Source organism: Perca flavescens, chromosome 8, assembly GCF_004354835.1.
Source record: "Perca flavescens isolate YP-PL-M2 chromosome 8, PFLA_1.0, whole genome shotgun sequence".
Taxonomy (NCBI): Eukaryota; Metazoa; Chordata; class Actinopteri; order Perciformes; family Percidae; genus Perca; species Perca flavescens.
The window spans coordinates 29,369,708-29,387,277 of record NC_041338.1 but is presented as its reverse complement, the minus strand read 5'-3'; the positions used below and the strand labels follow the sequence as shown (position 1 = coordinate 29,387,277).

General features: G+C 39.7%; 1 protein-coding gene across 1 annotated transcript; it reads right to left on the bottom strand.

The window, feature by feature from the left end:
• Positions 1–5,427: 5,427 nt before the first annotated feature.
• Positions 5,428–16,537, bottom strand: oaz2a (ornithine decarboxylase antizyme 2a). Its single transcript, XM_028586212.1, is given in 6 exon segments — positions 5,428–6,001; positions 6,396–6,481; positions 7,126–7,298; positions 8,879–8,959; positions 8,961–9,027; positions 16,315–16,537. Coding segments are annotated over 6 exon segments (648 nt in total). The 5' UTR covers positions 16,425–16,537; the 3' UTR covers positions 5,428–5,870.
• Positions 16,538–17,570: the final 1,033 nt, after the last annotated feature.

Genomic DNA, 17,570 nt, shown 5'->3' with positions numbered 1-17,570 from the left:
GTTTTCGTTGACAATGTCTTTGGAAATTTGCTCCGTTCAACTTTCCGCTCAACCCTGACCAGTGCCAGATGCTGAAAGACACCCCCGCTGGCAGCATGGTGGCCCAATGGTTAGCACAGCAAGAAGGTTCTGGGTTCGAATCCAGGTCATTCGGGCCCGTTCTGTCTGGTGTTTATATGTTCTCCCCGTGTGTGAGTGGGTGTGCTCCGGTTTCCTCCACCATCAAAAAAACAAGTACTAGGTTTTCCAGTCAGTGCTTGATCAAGGCTCTGGCTCAGATCTGGAGTTGGGGAGGTGCTGTAAATGGCTGCCCACTGCTCCCTTGAGGTATGGGTTAAATGCAGAGAATGAATTTTGCTATGTGTATGTGACAATAAAGTACCTTTACACCACCATGCTTCACTGTTGGGATGGTATTGCTCAAGGGGTTTCCTCCAGACATGACATGTTTAGGCCCTTCAATCTTGGTTTAATCAGACCACAAAGATTCCTTTAGTGTCTTTCACTGAGGAGAGGCTTCCATCTAGCCATTTTTCCATAAAGTTATGATCAGCGGAGTATTGGTTTGTAAGTTTCTTCCATCTCCACACCAGTTCTCCGGAGCTCAGCCAGAGTGAAAATCGAGTTCTTGGTCGCCTCTCTTAAAGCCCTTCTGCCCCGATTGCTCAGTTTGGTCAGGTTGCCAGCTCTAGGAAGAGTCCTGGTTGTTCCAAATGTATTCCATTTAAGATGTATGGAGGCCACTGTGCTCCTGGGAACCTAAAATGCAGCAGAATTTGTTTTGTAGCCTTCCCCAGATCTGTGCCTTGACACAATCCTGTCTCTGATCTCTGCATGTGGGCAGGCAGGTACGTTTTGCTCTGATGTGAATTATCAGCCGTGAGACCTTGTACAGGTGTGTGCCTTTTCCAAATCATGTCCAATCAATTAAATGTACCACAGGTGGACTCTGATCAACGTGTAGAAACGTCTCAAAGGTTGAGCCGGCTAACCAAACTTTCTTCTGTCTCCCAAGCAGACGAAATTTAGAGTCGTCATTAAGTAACAAAACAATCGGGTCAGTAGGAATTCAACATCCTATCACATCAGATATTATTGATGTTGTTTTATTCCAAAACGCATGCACCTGTTCACACTCCCAGACCATGTGCGGGAAAGTTCCAGTTTGTTCAGGTTGACAGAACGTGCCATAGGGAGTAGGAATGACTTTACAGACGTATCTCTTTTGAGGAGTCCAATATGTCTTATGGCATATGTTGAAGTGGATCTGCTGATGATTTGGGTTCTTGGAACAGTGGGAAATGTTGTCCCAAACTGACTATGAATGCCTCTATATGGTGAGATAATTTAGTTATCTGCTGTTTCTGAGTTCAAGAATACCAGTTAAAAAAAAATGGAACATCTCTTGTGAAAAGATCTTGTGATACAATCCAAACCACCAGAACAAATAGCCACTAAATAGACGTGGGGAGATTATTTTGTCAGCAGTGGTTACATCTGGACACTATTGGATAATAATCACAGAAAAGTAGGTTTTCATTAAAGCATGTTACATTTGATTTGATCTTCAGTGAAGTCTGCAGCAGAGGGAGTATCTTTAGAGCGGATTAGCTATCGACTGGCTGCTTTTAACTCTGCTAACCCGATGCTGAAAACTGAGATGTGAGGACATACATAGGCAGTTTCTGAGAACTGCCATGCTGTGAGAGTGGAGCTGATGTGGTAACCGCTTATCAGCCTCAATCTGAGGTGAGTTTATATAAAATCAACATAAGATTAAGGCCAGCAGGGGACTATCTAACCTCTTCGGGGGATGAGTGACAAAGCTTGATTGCCTGACTTCAGATTTTCAATGCGCTGTTGTGGCAGTGGGGGAAAGCCCCAAACAGCAGGGGGTCCTTCTGACAGAAAGATGAATTCATCTTACAGAGGGGCGCGGACACACATTTTATAGGTGAGAACAGTTTGTAGCGTCCCTAGTGATCAAAAATCAACAATAACTGAAGGGAATGTCCTAGATCACGTGTCAAACTCAAGGCCCGAGGGCCAAATCCGGCCCCTCGCACATTCTGATCCAGCCTGCATATCAATCTAGGTTCACAATATATTTTGGCCCACCTAGTTGTGCGCCAAAACCAAAAACATGGGAAACTGTTTTTCAACTTGCAATTACGTGACACTCAAAGCAGAATTTTCCGACTTTGAGAATCAGAAATTCCTACAGAAACAGAGAGTTTGCATATTCTGGCTGTGAAAGAGCTTGTTGTGAGTCAGCTGTGTGGTAGCCTACTTCGAAAATGTAATCATTGTTTTTGCTTGATTTGGTAAATTCTAGGATGGCTTTGGAACTTTTTCACTCACTTTTTCAGGGCTTTATGTGGACCAAACTGTAAGTGAGAAGACTATATGAGACATGCAATAATTGAGTCAAAGATATTTGATATGTCAATAAACTATACGTCTGGCCCTTGATGTGCTTAGTGAAATTGAGTTTGACACCCCTGTCCTAGATGGTCTTGAAATGTCGAGGTTAAGTTGTGACTTTTGAGGTTTTGTCTTCTTTTGTTGGTAATGACACGGTCCCAAATTGATAACTGCCACTATCAATTTAGAAAGAACGACAATATTTTAGAAAAACACAATGAAACTGAAAAGACAACAAAACAAAAAAAAACGTTTCTGACTACTAGTAGCTATGGAGCACTGTTTTTATGAGCGGGGCCCTGTTTTGTTTGGATTCTGCCAGCAAAAGCAGCGAAAAAGGCTGCCAGCAAGCAAATATTGATGTAAACAATGTAGGTTTTAAAATATTGTTGACAATCTACTTAGCAAATGTTTTATTTGAGAATAAATGCGTTCAACATGTTTGTTACACAAGTTGCTCTTTGGTCAGAAACAGTAAATGTAAACATACATGTCTGTTTACAAGAAAACTCAACAGAGCACATTCAAATGTGGTTTATATAATGTTGTGCATGTGCTTGTTTTTTTTTGTTAGTTTTTTCTGTAATGTTGTGCTTCGTGATACGTTTTTTAATTCTTTTAATGTGTTTTGTCCAATACTCTTGTGTTTTGCGCCTGCAGTTTAAAGCCCTTAACACAGACTGGATGTATTTTCTCCTTCAGGAGGGGAAAACAAAAGGTTTAAAAGCAGGTTGCTGCTGTATTAGAGACACCGATATAGCACAGCTGAGCCCATCCTGGCCCGGACACTGAAAATAGATCTCTAGATCAACTGACTTGGGAGGTTGTTGCAGTCATTGGCGAGAAACCAACAGGGAGCTGTAATATGCAGTGAGCTGAGCTGGTTGGAGATTAGCGCCTGAGTCAGCGATCAGCTAAAACAGAGCTTGCCATAGCAACTGTTCATGAAGAAGAAAAAATATATATACTTTCACTTCCTCAAATTGGCCTCATCGTTGCTGCTCTACTTCAATGTTTTATCTCATATCATATCTTAATGTGGCTGCCATGGTGTTGTGCCTGTGTAATTGCAGTTATTTTAAGGCCTCTAGTGTGGCTTCTCAGTTTTAAAACCTTGGATTGCTTCCTCGGTTGTTCCCTCTGCAGGTTTGCTATCATTCAACACTAGAAACACAGAACTATTCAAACAAAGCCCCACAGCAAGAAAACATGTGACAACTGTACACAACAGAAAACACCCATTTAGATAACCTTTATTGTTTTTGCCCCCCCCACCCCACCCAAGACATAAAATTCCAAAGTATACAAGTGTGGATAGTCATTGAATGGTTTCTAACTATGTCACTGAGAACAAAAAAATAAATCCCTAAACTATCACAGTAAACATTTGAGAAATATACATACATAAAAATATACCTCTGAGAAAATCCATATATTGACATTTCCTAACCGCTCATTGCCAGGGCTCGGTCAGATGCAATGAAGACTCATATGATCTGAACATATGCAGAAGAAGAAGGCCCCCACTGCATCCCATCACCAATATGGAACAGACTACGATCATGTTTCTTTTAGGTGTTACAGGTCGTATGGCTGCCATGGGGAATGTAGGTTAATATTGCATTACATACATACCATACTAGGTTTAAAATCAGCTGAATATTGAAAGCAAGAGGATTTCAATCTACAGCATGTTACAGACAGAATGGATTCTTTGGCGGGTTTTTTTTTTTTTTTTTATTAAGATTACTTCAAACCAAAAAAAAAAAAAAAAAAAACTGCAACAACATTCCTCTGTTTTTTTTTTAACTAATTGCATATATGGTAATCACAAGTGCTCCTGTTGTACATCTACAATAAACTCTTCCTCACACAGGTTTGAATCTGCATGGGATGAAATATGGAAAAAATGGACACATCTCAGTAAGACTAGAGTAAAAAATATTAACATTGCACTCTCCTCTTTAGGCACAAAAAGCCTGGTTTCAATCGAGCTTTCAACTGGTGCGGGGCAGTACTGCTGAGGACTCTACAGGACTGAATGAAGCTTCACTAGCCCCAGTTTGTGCCTACATTTATCTTAAATTGCATCGTTTTGTATTTTCATATATAACGTGTTTCTTGTACAGAACAAGCAAGGACCTAATGTCATTTCCAGCTACCTGAATAGGAAACTTATTAATCCAAATTGTTCTAAGAGCATTTGAAGATCCTGGAAACACATTCAGATAACACAATTAGTGTTAACCCTCTGCTGGAGTTGGCCCACGTCATTGGTTTGAATTGTGGTCACAGGGTTGGAGAAATATATATATATATATATATATATATATATATATATATATATATATATATATATATATATATATATATATATATATATATATATATATATATATATATAAATATATATATATAAAAATTTAAATTGTAATGAGAATACATGGGGCACAAACTGGGGCTAAAGCTTCTAGATTCATACATTATGTATACATTTTAATGCAATGTAACAGTAAGTGGCGCTTCTTTTGAAGTCTGACCATCTCACACTAACAATTATTCAGCTTATGATCTTTGAAAACAAAAACAAACTCTTACCCGTTTGTTTCTTTGTAAGGAGCAAAGAGAATCAACAGTGAGGCCGTCCCCCTCTATAGCTCGTCAATAACTCAGAGTCAGCGCAGAGGAGTAGGAGAGAAGGCGTTTTTCTCAGCCAGCTGGCAGCTACCCTTTTGTGACATTCAACATACAGGCTGCTTCTTAGCTTTGACACGTCGGGAGAGACCGTGTCAAAGGGTCAAACAGGGTATTTCCACATCTGTGGCTAGAGTGATTTTTAGGCTAAATAAAGCCAAAAAAAAATAAAAACAAAACACTCTCTAGAGCCAACAACCCCAGAGTGATTGACGTGCTGGAATGATGCCTTATATCAGGAAGAAGTGTAAAAAAATGCTTACATGTGCTTTAATGTTAAATGTAACAGATCAGGCTTTCACCCACCCATATTATAATGCAAAAATACATTTTATTGACCATACCAAACCCATAATTTCCTCTTTTCTCAACCAAACACATCTTACATGATATAAAGCACACAAAGACAATCCAAAGTCTCTTTTTTTTTTTTATAAAAAGGTCGATTCTGTCAGAGGAGAGATTTGCTGAATTTTAATGTAAAACACCACCTTCCCCTGAATGTCAAACTGTTGTTTGTCTTGTTGGCAGCAAAAAAAAAAAAAATTATGTGGCCAAGAGAGAAACAACTAAGCAGAAAAAAAAGAAAAAAGCCCAAATCCCAAGATGCATGTGATGGCTTAGTTCAAAGTATGCCACTCCCCGTTTATCCAATCTGCAAATATCCTCAGGGAAAGGGGGAAGGTGGGGGTGTCTGCCTCACATGGACATCCTACCACGTGGGGGGGAGGTGTCAGGAGACGGTGTGGCAGTCACTCCTCGTCTGAGCTGCTGTTGTCCAAAGAGTAAACCATAAAGGCCAGATCAGGCCGGGCCGGTACCATGGGGTGGCCTGGCTTCACAATCTCAAAGCCCATGTAGTGGAACGTCTTGATGATGGACACTGGTGAGGAAACAAGAAGAGTGTTCAACTGGAGTCACCTGAATGATAAACCTCAGGGAATAGATATAGATTAATAAATGATCTTTCATTGGAAAAACAAAAGAAGAAAAAAAAAAAAAAAAAAGTGTAGTTACTTTCTCACATTTCTAATTTCTAGCCACTGGGGGACCATAGGCAGGCTGGGGGAACACATATTAATGTTAAAAAAAAGCTCAAAGTGAAATTGTCATGCCATGGGACCTTTAAGTTACAGTTAAAGTTGAATCTGATGCTTTGTGGTTTTGGGAGGAATACCTTTCTGGAACTATTTCTTTAGCTAACAACAGCTGGGAGCAGCTTCTTGTCACTGTAAATTTGTAACAAAACCCCATTAGAAAATAATAAGAGCTCTTACATCGATCCTCTCTGTTTTTATGGAACCACAGGAACACGTAGTTAACTTTGAGCTTCTCTTCTGCAAACTCCAGCAGAGCAGTTAGCCTGAGGACAACACACACACACAGAGAGAGAGAGAGAGAGAGAGAGAGAGAGAGAGAGAGAGAGAGAGAGAGAGAGAGAGAGAGAGAGAGAGAGAGAGAGAGAGAGAGAGAGAGAGAGAGAGAGAGAGAGAGAGAGAGAGAGAGAGAGAGAGAGAGACAGAGAGAGACAGAGAGAGAGACAGAGAGAGAGTCAGTGAACAAGGGGAGTGGCAATGCCGCACACAAAAGGTTTTTATTTTTATTCCTCTTTATATAAGTGCTGCAACTTTACATAACATTGCAGAGACTGCGACTGCAAAGCCGGCCGCTGCAGGCAAGGTTACTCTGCTCTGGCATTGATTAAAGCCAAACACAAAGTCAGGCAATGTAAACAGAAATGTATTAGCCTCCATTTTAATTTGAGACCCATTGATAGCCTTACAAACACAACTACAGCCTCTCCTGTACAGTTTAGACCCACATGGTGTGCATACTTCCACTAAGACTTGACACGGTTATTTTTAGTTCAACCATTCATTTCTGATACTGGAGTGAAACAACTGATTTTAACAAAAGTCGATTGGTTGATTTCTGTAAAAACGCATCTTGCACTCAACAAGATCATTAAGGAATAGTGCCCAAAGGGGGGTCTTAATACATCCTTACCCCTCTTTGCTTCCCTCCACTAGCTGCCCAGCAGGGATCTCCAGGAAGAGGCTGTCTCCTGATAGAACCGTATCCCAGAAGGCAGAGCGCCGCTCATTCAGCTGGTAGTGGAAGCGGAGAAAAGAGGGGTTTCCACTCGCTGGAGTTGCCTGTGTCACCGTTAACTTCTCATCCTGGATTATGACACGGAGGACAGAAAAAAAAAAAACATTTAGTTTACCAATTCAATTTTATTTATTTATTTTTCAGCATTCATGAGAATATTCTTTTTCAAACTGGAGAAGAGTTTGGCTGAATAATCTACAAACATAGGACCTTTAAAGACCCAATCTATAGTAGACATATAGTCACATACATACTTGATCACAACTTAAAATACAGACATGTTTTACCCTTCTAGAACATCAGAAAACATAATGTAGTTAATATTGTCTCAATTGGCAGTGATAGCAGGTGAAGAACTGTTGAGAGTTTACATCTTAACCAGCGATAGTACCCCATTGTTACCCACTACACCACTGGGCTCTTTAAACTTTAAAAATCAGAGAAAAAAAAAAAAAAAAAAAATGAAAGGTTGTGTGAAGATGGCCTTTCTGCTTCTGAGAGCAGCTCTGAAGTGAAAGGAGTCAAAGAGGAAGTGTTTGTGGTCGGTATCTTAAAGAAGAAGCACTGAACCGTGTCTGCATTAGACGAGTCTTGTAACTCGTCTTTGGTCAACAACGCTTCTGTCTTTATTAACTCATATATGAGCTATACCAGTCTTCAGATCATTTGTCAGACATGATTTTGTAATGACAGGTTAGCATAAGTTCTAGGTCAAAAGCAGAAAATGAATGTCTACCCCGTTGGTTTGGTCCATTATTTAGCCCTGCAGCAGCTCTTGCACTAGATGGTTTGCTGATATACTGCAAATAATTGACGTTGTCTTAGTCACTCTGGAAGTATCATAGATCCAACGGTCATGCAAATGTTTGTAAATACTGAAGAAAACAAGTTATAATGCATTATATAACTTCCATGCGCAAGTCAAAAAAAAAAAAAAAAAAAAAAAAAAACTATGAATGTATCCAAGAGTCGTTTGTGAGCAAATTTGAAAGTTTTTTTTTTTTGCTCGCTGAGGACAGATGAGGACGTTATTACATTTGTGACTGATCTGTCTGATCCTAAATCTCTAATCCCCAGGGACTGTGTGTGTGTGTGTGTGTGTGTGTGTGTGTGTGTGTGTGTGTGTGTGTGTGTGTGTGTGTGTGTGTGTGTGTGTGTGTACGCAATAAATTGTTCTGTTAAAAATCTGTATTATTCTACCCTCTGATGTTATCTCTTTGTGAATAAACTCATTACTATATACTTTGAGCCCAACAAGAAAACTCATGCATTAAATCCACTACAGGTGCAGATGAGCAGGAGAGAAGAATTTTTAAGCTTAAAAAAAATAAAAAAAAGATTGCTTCAGTCAGAAGCATGCACAGGGTTCAAAATTAACTTTTTTGTCCACTAGCAAAATGGCTAGTGAATGTTACATGACCATTGTTTTTTGGCTGGTGAGTAAAGCAAATCTACCAGCCAATTGCATATTTTACCGGCATTTGGCTGGTGCTAATTTCTGAACCCTGCACTTTCCCACTGTTCTGTAAGCAGCACTTTGTATTATGGGTCCAGATGTTGCGTGGTTATAGGTTTCTGTCCCACATGCAGATGTCAGCAGGAAGCTTTACAGCTCTCTGTGTAGGTGTGTGAAGTCTAGGACGGTCACCTTGTGTAGTAGCACGCCGAGAGAGTGATCCCTGACAGTCCCTCGCCCACCCGGGATCTTCAGTTGTGGGTGAGGGGCATCAGGAGCACCACAGAGGCCCCGGAGACTGAGGGATGGAGCAGGGCACCCGAGACCCCGATAACCAGGAACTGAAAGGAGAAAGATTAAAAAACGGTTAGAATTTCAGCTTTTGTCCTGTACCTCCTCTTTTAAAAAATAAAAAAATAAAAATCCTTGTCCAGTCACTTATGAGAAGGGTCAAAATGCTAGAATGAATAGCTGTGGCGGTGGGGAGGGGCCCATAGAGAATGGCTTTCTACAGGGCCCACAATTTTGTGCGACACCCCTGTCTCTTCCAATAATCAAACTCTGCACTTCTTAGTATTGCTGTTTGCAATGATGACAGTAGTGACATCACTGGCAAGACAAACTGTTCCATTAAACAAAAACCACACACACACACACACACACGCAAATGTAGGCCACTTAACTGCTATTCAATAGTTTTCTTAAAAGTAAAATAAAAAAGGAGTTGGCAGTTTAACACACCAACAAACAGAGCACCAACAAAGAAGGGAACAAAGAAGACAAGGGAAGTAACCTGAATGTAAACCCTGCACAACACAATGAAAAGTTTGAAAAAGTATTTTTTGCAAAATGTGTAATAAGGAAGAAAACGCATTCGACACTGCGTCCGTTTGTTAGACCTCTTTCGTACATTTACAAGAAAAGTCCAGAGGGCATCTCTAATCCTTAGTGTTAGCAGCATGACTAATCCTGCTCTATTACTGATGTAAACCTCTCAGCTTGTTACCTCACTCACACAACCCCATTTAAACTTCATTAAGCATGTCCCTGTAATAAGTAAATAGAAAAGCACCTGCGGCAACATGCCACATATAGGATAGCCAGAGGGATTTACCAGAATGCTGTTTGCAGGTTTTCAAGTGTTGGTTCAAACATCTATTCTAACCAAAGACTGTAAAATAATGGATGAAGCTTCCGGGCCTGAAAAGTGAAGCCAATGCGGTAGTGCCTTAAACCTGCACTTTATCCAATTTCTGGCAGGAGGCAACTCCAATGGTTGCAAAAAGAAAATCAGTTTCAAGCCATTTCTATAGAAGTCTAAATAACCCTACTTCTCACTGATTTATTACCTCAATAAAACATTTTCATAACCAGTTCATGGCCTCAATTGCTACTTTCAGGTGTTCTTCAATACGGTTTTGTAAATTATGATCCCATTTATTTTTAAAATAACCGATAAAGCAGGGGACGCTTTACGGGCGTGGCTAAACACCAACATGTCAATCACGACAGAGGTTTAGCAATGCGTATCCATGGCACTGTGTACATTAAAATAGCTGTGAACTTGTTTTTGGGTGTTGTCCATATTTTAATCTTAAACGTTGACCCTATAACTGTGTTTTCACTTCAAAGTTAATTGAACACTTGATCGCCTAAACATGTCTTGTTCAGCGTCTGCCAACCTAGCTAGCTAGCTAGCTACTGCTAGCGTTAGCTGTTAACTTAAGAAAAAAAAGTTTTTCTGAACTGCCCTACGCAGATGAACAGCACCAGTACCCAGTGTTCCGTGTTTACCAGCTGGTGAATCGGTAACTTTTCTGCCTTTAACGATAAGCCACTGAAACCATAAACCTCATAAATCACTGGCACGGCCGCATCAATTCTCCCCAGCTCCACCTTCTCGTCAAAAACTGTTGCATCCGGTTGCAAAATACCAAGATGGTGACGCCCGTATCGCCAAACTCAAGGCTTCCAAAACGGCAGTCCATAAACCAATGGGTGACGTCCACTCATTTTACAGTCTATGATAACTTGTTTGACTTTATTCTGCTGAGAAATATTGTAATGTTTGCCTCAGACAGAAGCTCTGCCAGACAAGTTTAGTAGTATCACACTGACTGGAACTTGGTGTCATTTAACATGAGACTTCCGTGGACTAGTTAGTCAGGTCCTGTTGGTGTTTTGTTTTTTTTCCATTTATTTATTTATTTATTTATTTATATATATATATATATATATATATATATATATATATATATATATATATATATATATATATATATATATATATATATATATATATAATATAAAAAAGTTGGACATACATACATCCATCCATCCATCTCCAGCAAGTTTTAGTTTACTGACACATAGTTTAACATGAAAGCCTACGATTTAGAACTGGATTTGAAGAGTTCCTGACGGGTTGTGCGTGTGGAAGAAGGCATGCACCATGAACAAACACGTGATCTGTAAACACCTCTGCAAATAGCTTGTGAGGCTTTTGGGAACACACATCTCTGGCGTTTTGAGTTACAGTCATGCATCTCAAACCAGACATAATGGCAGCCGGACAACACTGCCAGATAGGCCTGGACATGAAGGCTGAAGATTCTCATGTTGTCAAATTTACCTTCCCCAGCTTCCCTCAGTTTTGCCCCGAGGGATTCTAGCACCTTTAATGAAACCTGAAATTATAGACAATCTTTTGTCTGAAACTGCATCAGCTACACCGACATGTTTCTGAGTGAATATTGACATCAGAGTTATGTGCCTCAGTAAAATATCAGATACATGCATCTCGGTTTGTTCCCTGAACACTAGACTGGTAACCCGGACAGCTTGATCTGCATAGCTACAACCCAAGAGAGAGAGCAACGGAAAACAAAGCTCATTATGCCTGGCCTGTTTGTTTTGCAGCAGAAACTGCACTTCTTGGTTCTTAACTTTGCAAGGTTAAGATGTGAAAATGATGGAAACCACTGGTTTAATCTAGAACAAAGCATCAGATTTGAGATAAAAAAAATGTGTGTAAAATTTTAAACTGCAAAGTAACCAGTAACTACATTATTGTTGGAGTAAAAAGCACATGAAGCAAATATTTCCCTCTGAAATGTAGTAGATTAGATGTAGCACAAATACCTTAAAAATTGTACGTAAGTGTAGTACTCGAGTAACAAAATGACAAACTATAAAGCAAATCAACATGTGTAACGATTCAGCTAGATGTTTAGGTTATACCTGCTGGGAACTGCTGCTTTCTGTGTGTTGTAACTGCAACCTTTCATGCATCTCTTTTAGTTTTTCCCTTGTGTTTTTACAGTAAGTTAAATTAGTGGAATCTATTTTTATTTTTTTGAATATTGTGGTTACTGTGTCATCTTTTCTTGTATTTTGTCTGGGTGGGTAGTAATGACGGGGGATGTTCATGTCATAAATTGTAGGTTGTGTGTGTGTTGTTTAAATAAAAAATTTTAAATTATAGAAAAATCTATACGAATCTCCTCTAAAAACAGTTTAGACGGCCAAGAGATGCTCCTCATTTACTCCTTAGAAAGGAAAGTGATACAGACTGCATCAGGGACGACAGGTAGGGCACAGATGGAGGAAGAGATTAGCCCTCTTGCCAAGATGTCAAGACCTGCTTCTCTTTTTTCATCATCCCTTCCCAGAAACAGACAGGAGAGCCTGTCCTTGGTGGAAATGCCACCTTGTTTTGAAAGGCAACACTTTCGTCTTCTGACATTTCAGCCACACTAGCCCTCCCCCCCCCCGCCCCCCACGTCCCATGATGCCTCTCCAGCTGTAGAGCTGCAGCCTTAAGTCCCCAATAGGTCACCCTAAAAACAGAATATAGGTTACGCTTTTATAGAAGGTCGACTTGAAATGGACTGGACTTGAATGTGCACCACTCACAACTCTGGAGTGTATTAATATGCTGGTGAGGATTTAATCACCTATGTGTTGCAGGGAGACTCAAAGATGCCAAGTGCGTCATCGTCCGATTTGGCTAGGAGTGGTGGAGGCATGCGTGTGTATGCAAGAGGAACATTTTATTTTTTAAGGATGAATGCTTTCACTGCCAGTGTGCTCTTCCTGAGCGCGGAGTTGTTTTGAGAACTGATTCAGGTGAATTGTTTGAGGGGGTGAACAGCCCGAGTTGGCTGGCTGGCTGCTGAGGCAGAGTTTTAACCGACAGCCAAGAAACACAACTCAACCAAAACAGGAAGTGCTCTGGCAGGTCCTCCAAGAACGCTGAAACACACAAACCCAACTTCTAACACTATAATTACCAGCTTCGTAATGGAAAAAAAAAAAAAAAAAAAAAAAAAAGACGCAGATTTTAAACATAAACAAGCTTGTCAGGCCCAAAAATGGTTTAGGTCGGAGACATAAACAACACAATGCAGGAAAGTAAACAGGAGAGTCCTCAGACCTCTTCCGACCCCTGGACGTTTGACAGAGCAGCGTGTCGGAAAAGATGTCGAGACAGAAACAGGAAAGGCACACATGCTCGGAGTGTGGATGGATGTATCCCTGTCAAAACACATTGCACTGACCCCTGGACCCAAACTTTGGCTGTGCACGGTCAGACACACAGAAGGCAACAAACACAACCAAACTTGCCTAAAAAAAAAAAAAAAAAAAAAAAAAAAAGCAGGCTATTCAAATAAGCAAAGTCTTAAAGCAAATAACAAAAGTGAGCATGTCTGACTGTAAAACGTAAGTAAACGTTTAAATAAAAAAAAGGAAGGACTGCCACTTTGGGAGACTAGAATAGTTATACCTTCATATTATAATTAAACTAAATAAATAAAAGCCCCATCAATTAAGAATGCAACTAAAGGCAGCATTAATATGTAGTACACAGCAATTTTAAAAAGGTCCCATAGCATGAAAATTTCATTTTATGGAGGTTTTTTAACATTATGCGTTCCTGCCTATGGTCCCCCAGTGGCTAGAAATGGCGATAGGTGTAAACCGAGCCCTGGGTATCCTGCTCTGCCTTTGAGAAAATTAAAGCTCAGATGGGCCGATCTGGAATCTTCTCCTTATGAGGTCATAAGGAGAAAGGTTACCTCCCCTTTCTCTGCTTTGCCCGCCCAGAGAATTTGGCCCACCGATGAGAAAGACATCATGGCTTTCAAACGAGCAAAGTGGCAGTTGGTCAAGGCCACACCCCCACCCTCCACCTTGTGTGCCCCCCCCCTCTCCTCCTCAATAGCTACAGAGACAGAAATGGCACATCCTAAGGAAAGCTCATTGTGGGACTGGCTCTAGTGGCTGTAATTCTGCACCAAGGCTGAATTTCAGGAAAGAGTCTTCAGATACAGTATTAGGGGACCACTAAGGTCTATATAAAAGCATCCAAAGAGCACCATGTCATGGGACCTTTAAAAACCATCCTTTACACAAACATTTGCCCCACCCAAAATGTCAGGCTGAATGTAGTTTATTATATCCAAAACCTGCATCGGTGTAATACAGCACAGGCTGTCACTAGAGGCACAGTTTGGTAAACCTGTGGCAACAATAAATAACCGTATGACACCAAATGACGACTGAGCAAAGCAGCGCCATAATTGACCATCTTATTGACGCAGCATTTGAGCCTGCATGCCTATCACCTCGCCTGCTGTGAAAACATTAGCTTTGACAGGAAACAAAACAATCTATTCATCAAACAACAAAGACGGTGTCAAGCAGAGGAACAATTGGTTGGGTGTGTCCAGCACAAAACTATCTGTGTTACGTCTTGTCTGCCATTCTGTATTTCAGATACATTTGATTAAAACCGGTTGGCATAATGAATGTTTAGGTTTTGTTACAGAAAATTCAACAGCACTCTGATCCAGAATCTTCCAGAAACCACAGCAACCACTAACAAGATCAGTCTGCCAGTCACTTAAAGGGGCACTTAGTTACACTCAGGTAGGTCAGGTCTGATAATCCAGCTGTTTTTGACCGAACGCACCCCTGTACGCCTCGCACTCTCACACACAAAAACAGAATCCATTGATGCTTGATGAACCAGTAAAGGGGAGGGGGTTATACAACCAGGCTGATGTAGGCCAGTTGATGCCTTCAGCTGACATGGCAGTAACAGAGCTAATAGAGTCACTGCTCACAGCATCAATTAACTTCTTCCTCTCTGTGTCAGATGATAAAACCCACAGGAGGACAAAAACATTATAACTTTGTTTTTGTAAAGAGAAAACACAATACACCACAATTTATCCATGCAATTGCACATCAAATTATGAATCTTAGGTCTACCTTATTATCACATAAACCAGGACTGCATTAGTAAGACATATTACTACCACGACACCAGATCCCTATATGACTACTATGGTGACACCAGTACAACAGCATCATTTTTTGTTATGTTTTTTTAGTGAAGGTATGCCACTACCTTCAGTATACTATGTACAGTGGTAGAAAAGCCTATCCCATTTTACAACTGTAAAAATGTCCCGCTTAGTACGCATCTTGGTTGAAATTATTTGATAACCAGGGATCCTTATCATAAATATAAGGTATGTCTTTATGAAATATCAGGAAACTTTACTTTTTTAAATAGTGACAGTGTTATTAGCCTGAAAAAGCTTTTCTTCACTTCAACTTACAGTCCAGAACTCAAGATATTTCATTTCCAATGACATTTTTGATTGATCAATGACTTTGTTGTCAATTGATTTTTTGACTATCAACCAATCCATTGATCAACTAATCATTTCCGCACTATCGTTAGTGGGAATGTAATTTCTCCTGTAGGCTTAGCAGTCTCTTTAGTGTTGAAGTAAGAGTAACCAATTCATCATTTACGTTATTTATTAAGCAAAGCTGTGTAACATTTGCCTTTTCTAGTTACTTGTATGCAAGTACCTGCAACTTTTCTCTGTTTGATAGATTTGTAAATAATAAAATGTAATATATTTGGGCCATTGTACGGATAAAACGATTAATCAAGTATTCGATTAAAATAATCAACAGATTAAATCAATAGTGAAACTAATTTTTGGTTGCAGCCCCATGACTTACAGTATTTGAACAGTGAAACGACTTTCAGTTTCACTTTAGAAGATAATAAAAGTCTCAGACTTGAGATTTACAAAAATGCGTTGTAATGGGGATTTAAAAAAAAAAAGAAAAAAAAAAACGTATCCTGGCTGGGGTACAAGTGAGGTCTGGAGACCTTTCATGGCCTCGCAGCCCTCCAGGGCCTCCGCATCCACCACTAAAACAAGTAATAATTAATGTCCCTTTAACTATGCACAGTCATGTTCATGGATGCTTTTTTGCTGTTGTGTACACTCGGGAGAGAAATATTACCAAATAATATTTAGTGCATCTCTCTGGATATTACTAAAAATCATCCGCAGAGAGTTAGAAAAAAACATTGTATAAAAACAGTTGTTCATCTTGAGGTCAGTCTGCAAACATAAAACGAGCAGCGCATGTTTATGTCATGTCTGTTTAAAGCGTCCGGTCAGAGCGTCCTGTCCTTTTTTCTTGCTATTTTGCGAGCTAACGTTAGCTAAAACTAAAGTAAATTCAAACTATTTTAACAAGCACAACTCTATACAGGTTTAACAACCGAACAAACAATATTAGCATCCTCCTACCTTTCCTCTGTGTTCAGCATGATAGCTTCGAGGAAACACGGGTCTTTAGGTCCTTTCTGGCAACTAAAACAATTACTATTCGATAAAAACTCGATAGAAAATTTCACCATCCGTAAATTAAGGTAAAGCCTTGTTGCGGTAGGTGTATCTAGTGTAATTGTTTGTGGGAGAGATCGCAGTTACTCCTACGTATTGCTCTGCAGCAGCACACGACTGCGGGCCACAGCGCATGAAGGGGGAATTTATAGCTAGAGCAAGGCATCATGGGTAATCCATATCAGGCTGGTTTCATAAGCCTCATGAGAAAGTAAACAAACTGACAAAACAGTTAAAACATATAATTAAATCAATCCCCGCAGAATTTATGTAATGATCATGTTTTATGTTAAGTGTACTGCAACTTTATTTCAACTAAATTGTAGTTTTAATTAGATTACTGTAATATTCCAATAAACATAGGCTACCAGTGTTGGAAAGTACTACATAAGTACAATTTTGAGGTACTTGTACTTTACTTGCGTATTTCCATTTTCTGCAACTTTAACATGTACTCCACTAGATTTTAGAGGCAAATATTTCACTTTTTACTTTACTAGTCTACATTTGTTTGATAACTTGAGTTACTTTGCAGGTTCAGATCAGATAAATAATACAAAATACAGTCAACAATCATCAATTAAATACATGATGATGATGATGATGATGATGATGATGATGATGATGATGATGATTATGTATGCATGCATCAATAATCATAAACCAATATTAAAGGTCCAATATGTACTGTAATAAATCCCTAAATGACCCCAATGCTTCATCAGATATTAAGGAAACATGCTAAGTTGAAATTCTATCTTTTCTGACAACAATGCTAATGTACGTTTCTCCTTTTGAATTTTCCGTTTCGTGACGGATTTTCTGTTTGTGTTTTGACCTGTGTGTTGTCATCAACTTCCCAATTTGTCAGCCATGCCGGGATGCCAGATATACCTGTAAACACGCAAACCCAGCGCGCTACAGCTGTAATGTTAGTTCAGCCATGAAAGCAGCAAACAAACAAACAGGATCAACGAAGATAGATTCTACCTGACCTAAAAAAATATATTAAGTCATATTTCTAACAGTTGCATGACCAGAAAAAAGCTGGTAAAATCTCTAATAGATGCCAAAGGTAAATAAATAAAAATACGGAGTAATTCTCTTAGTCTAGCTAACTTAGAGCACATTTGCCATGATAACACTGTCCTCACTTATAG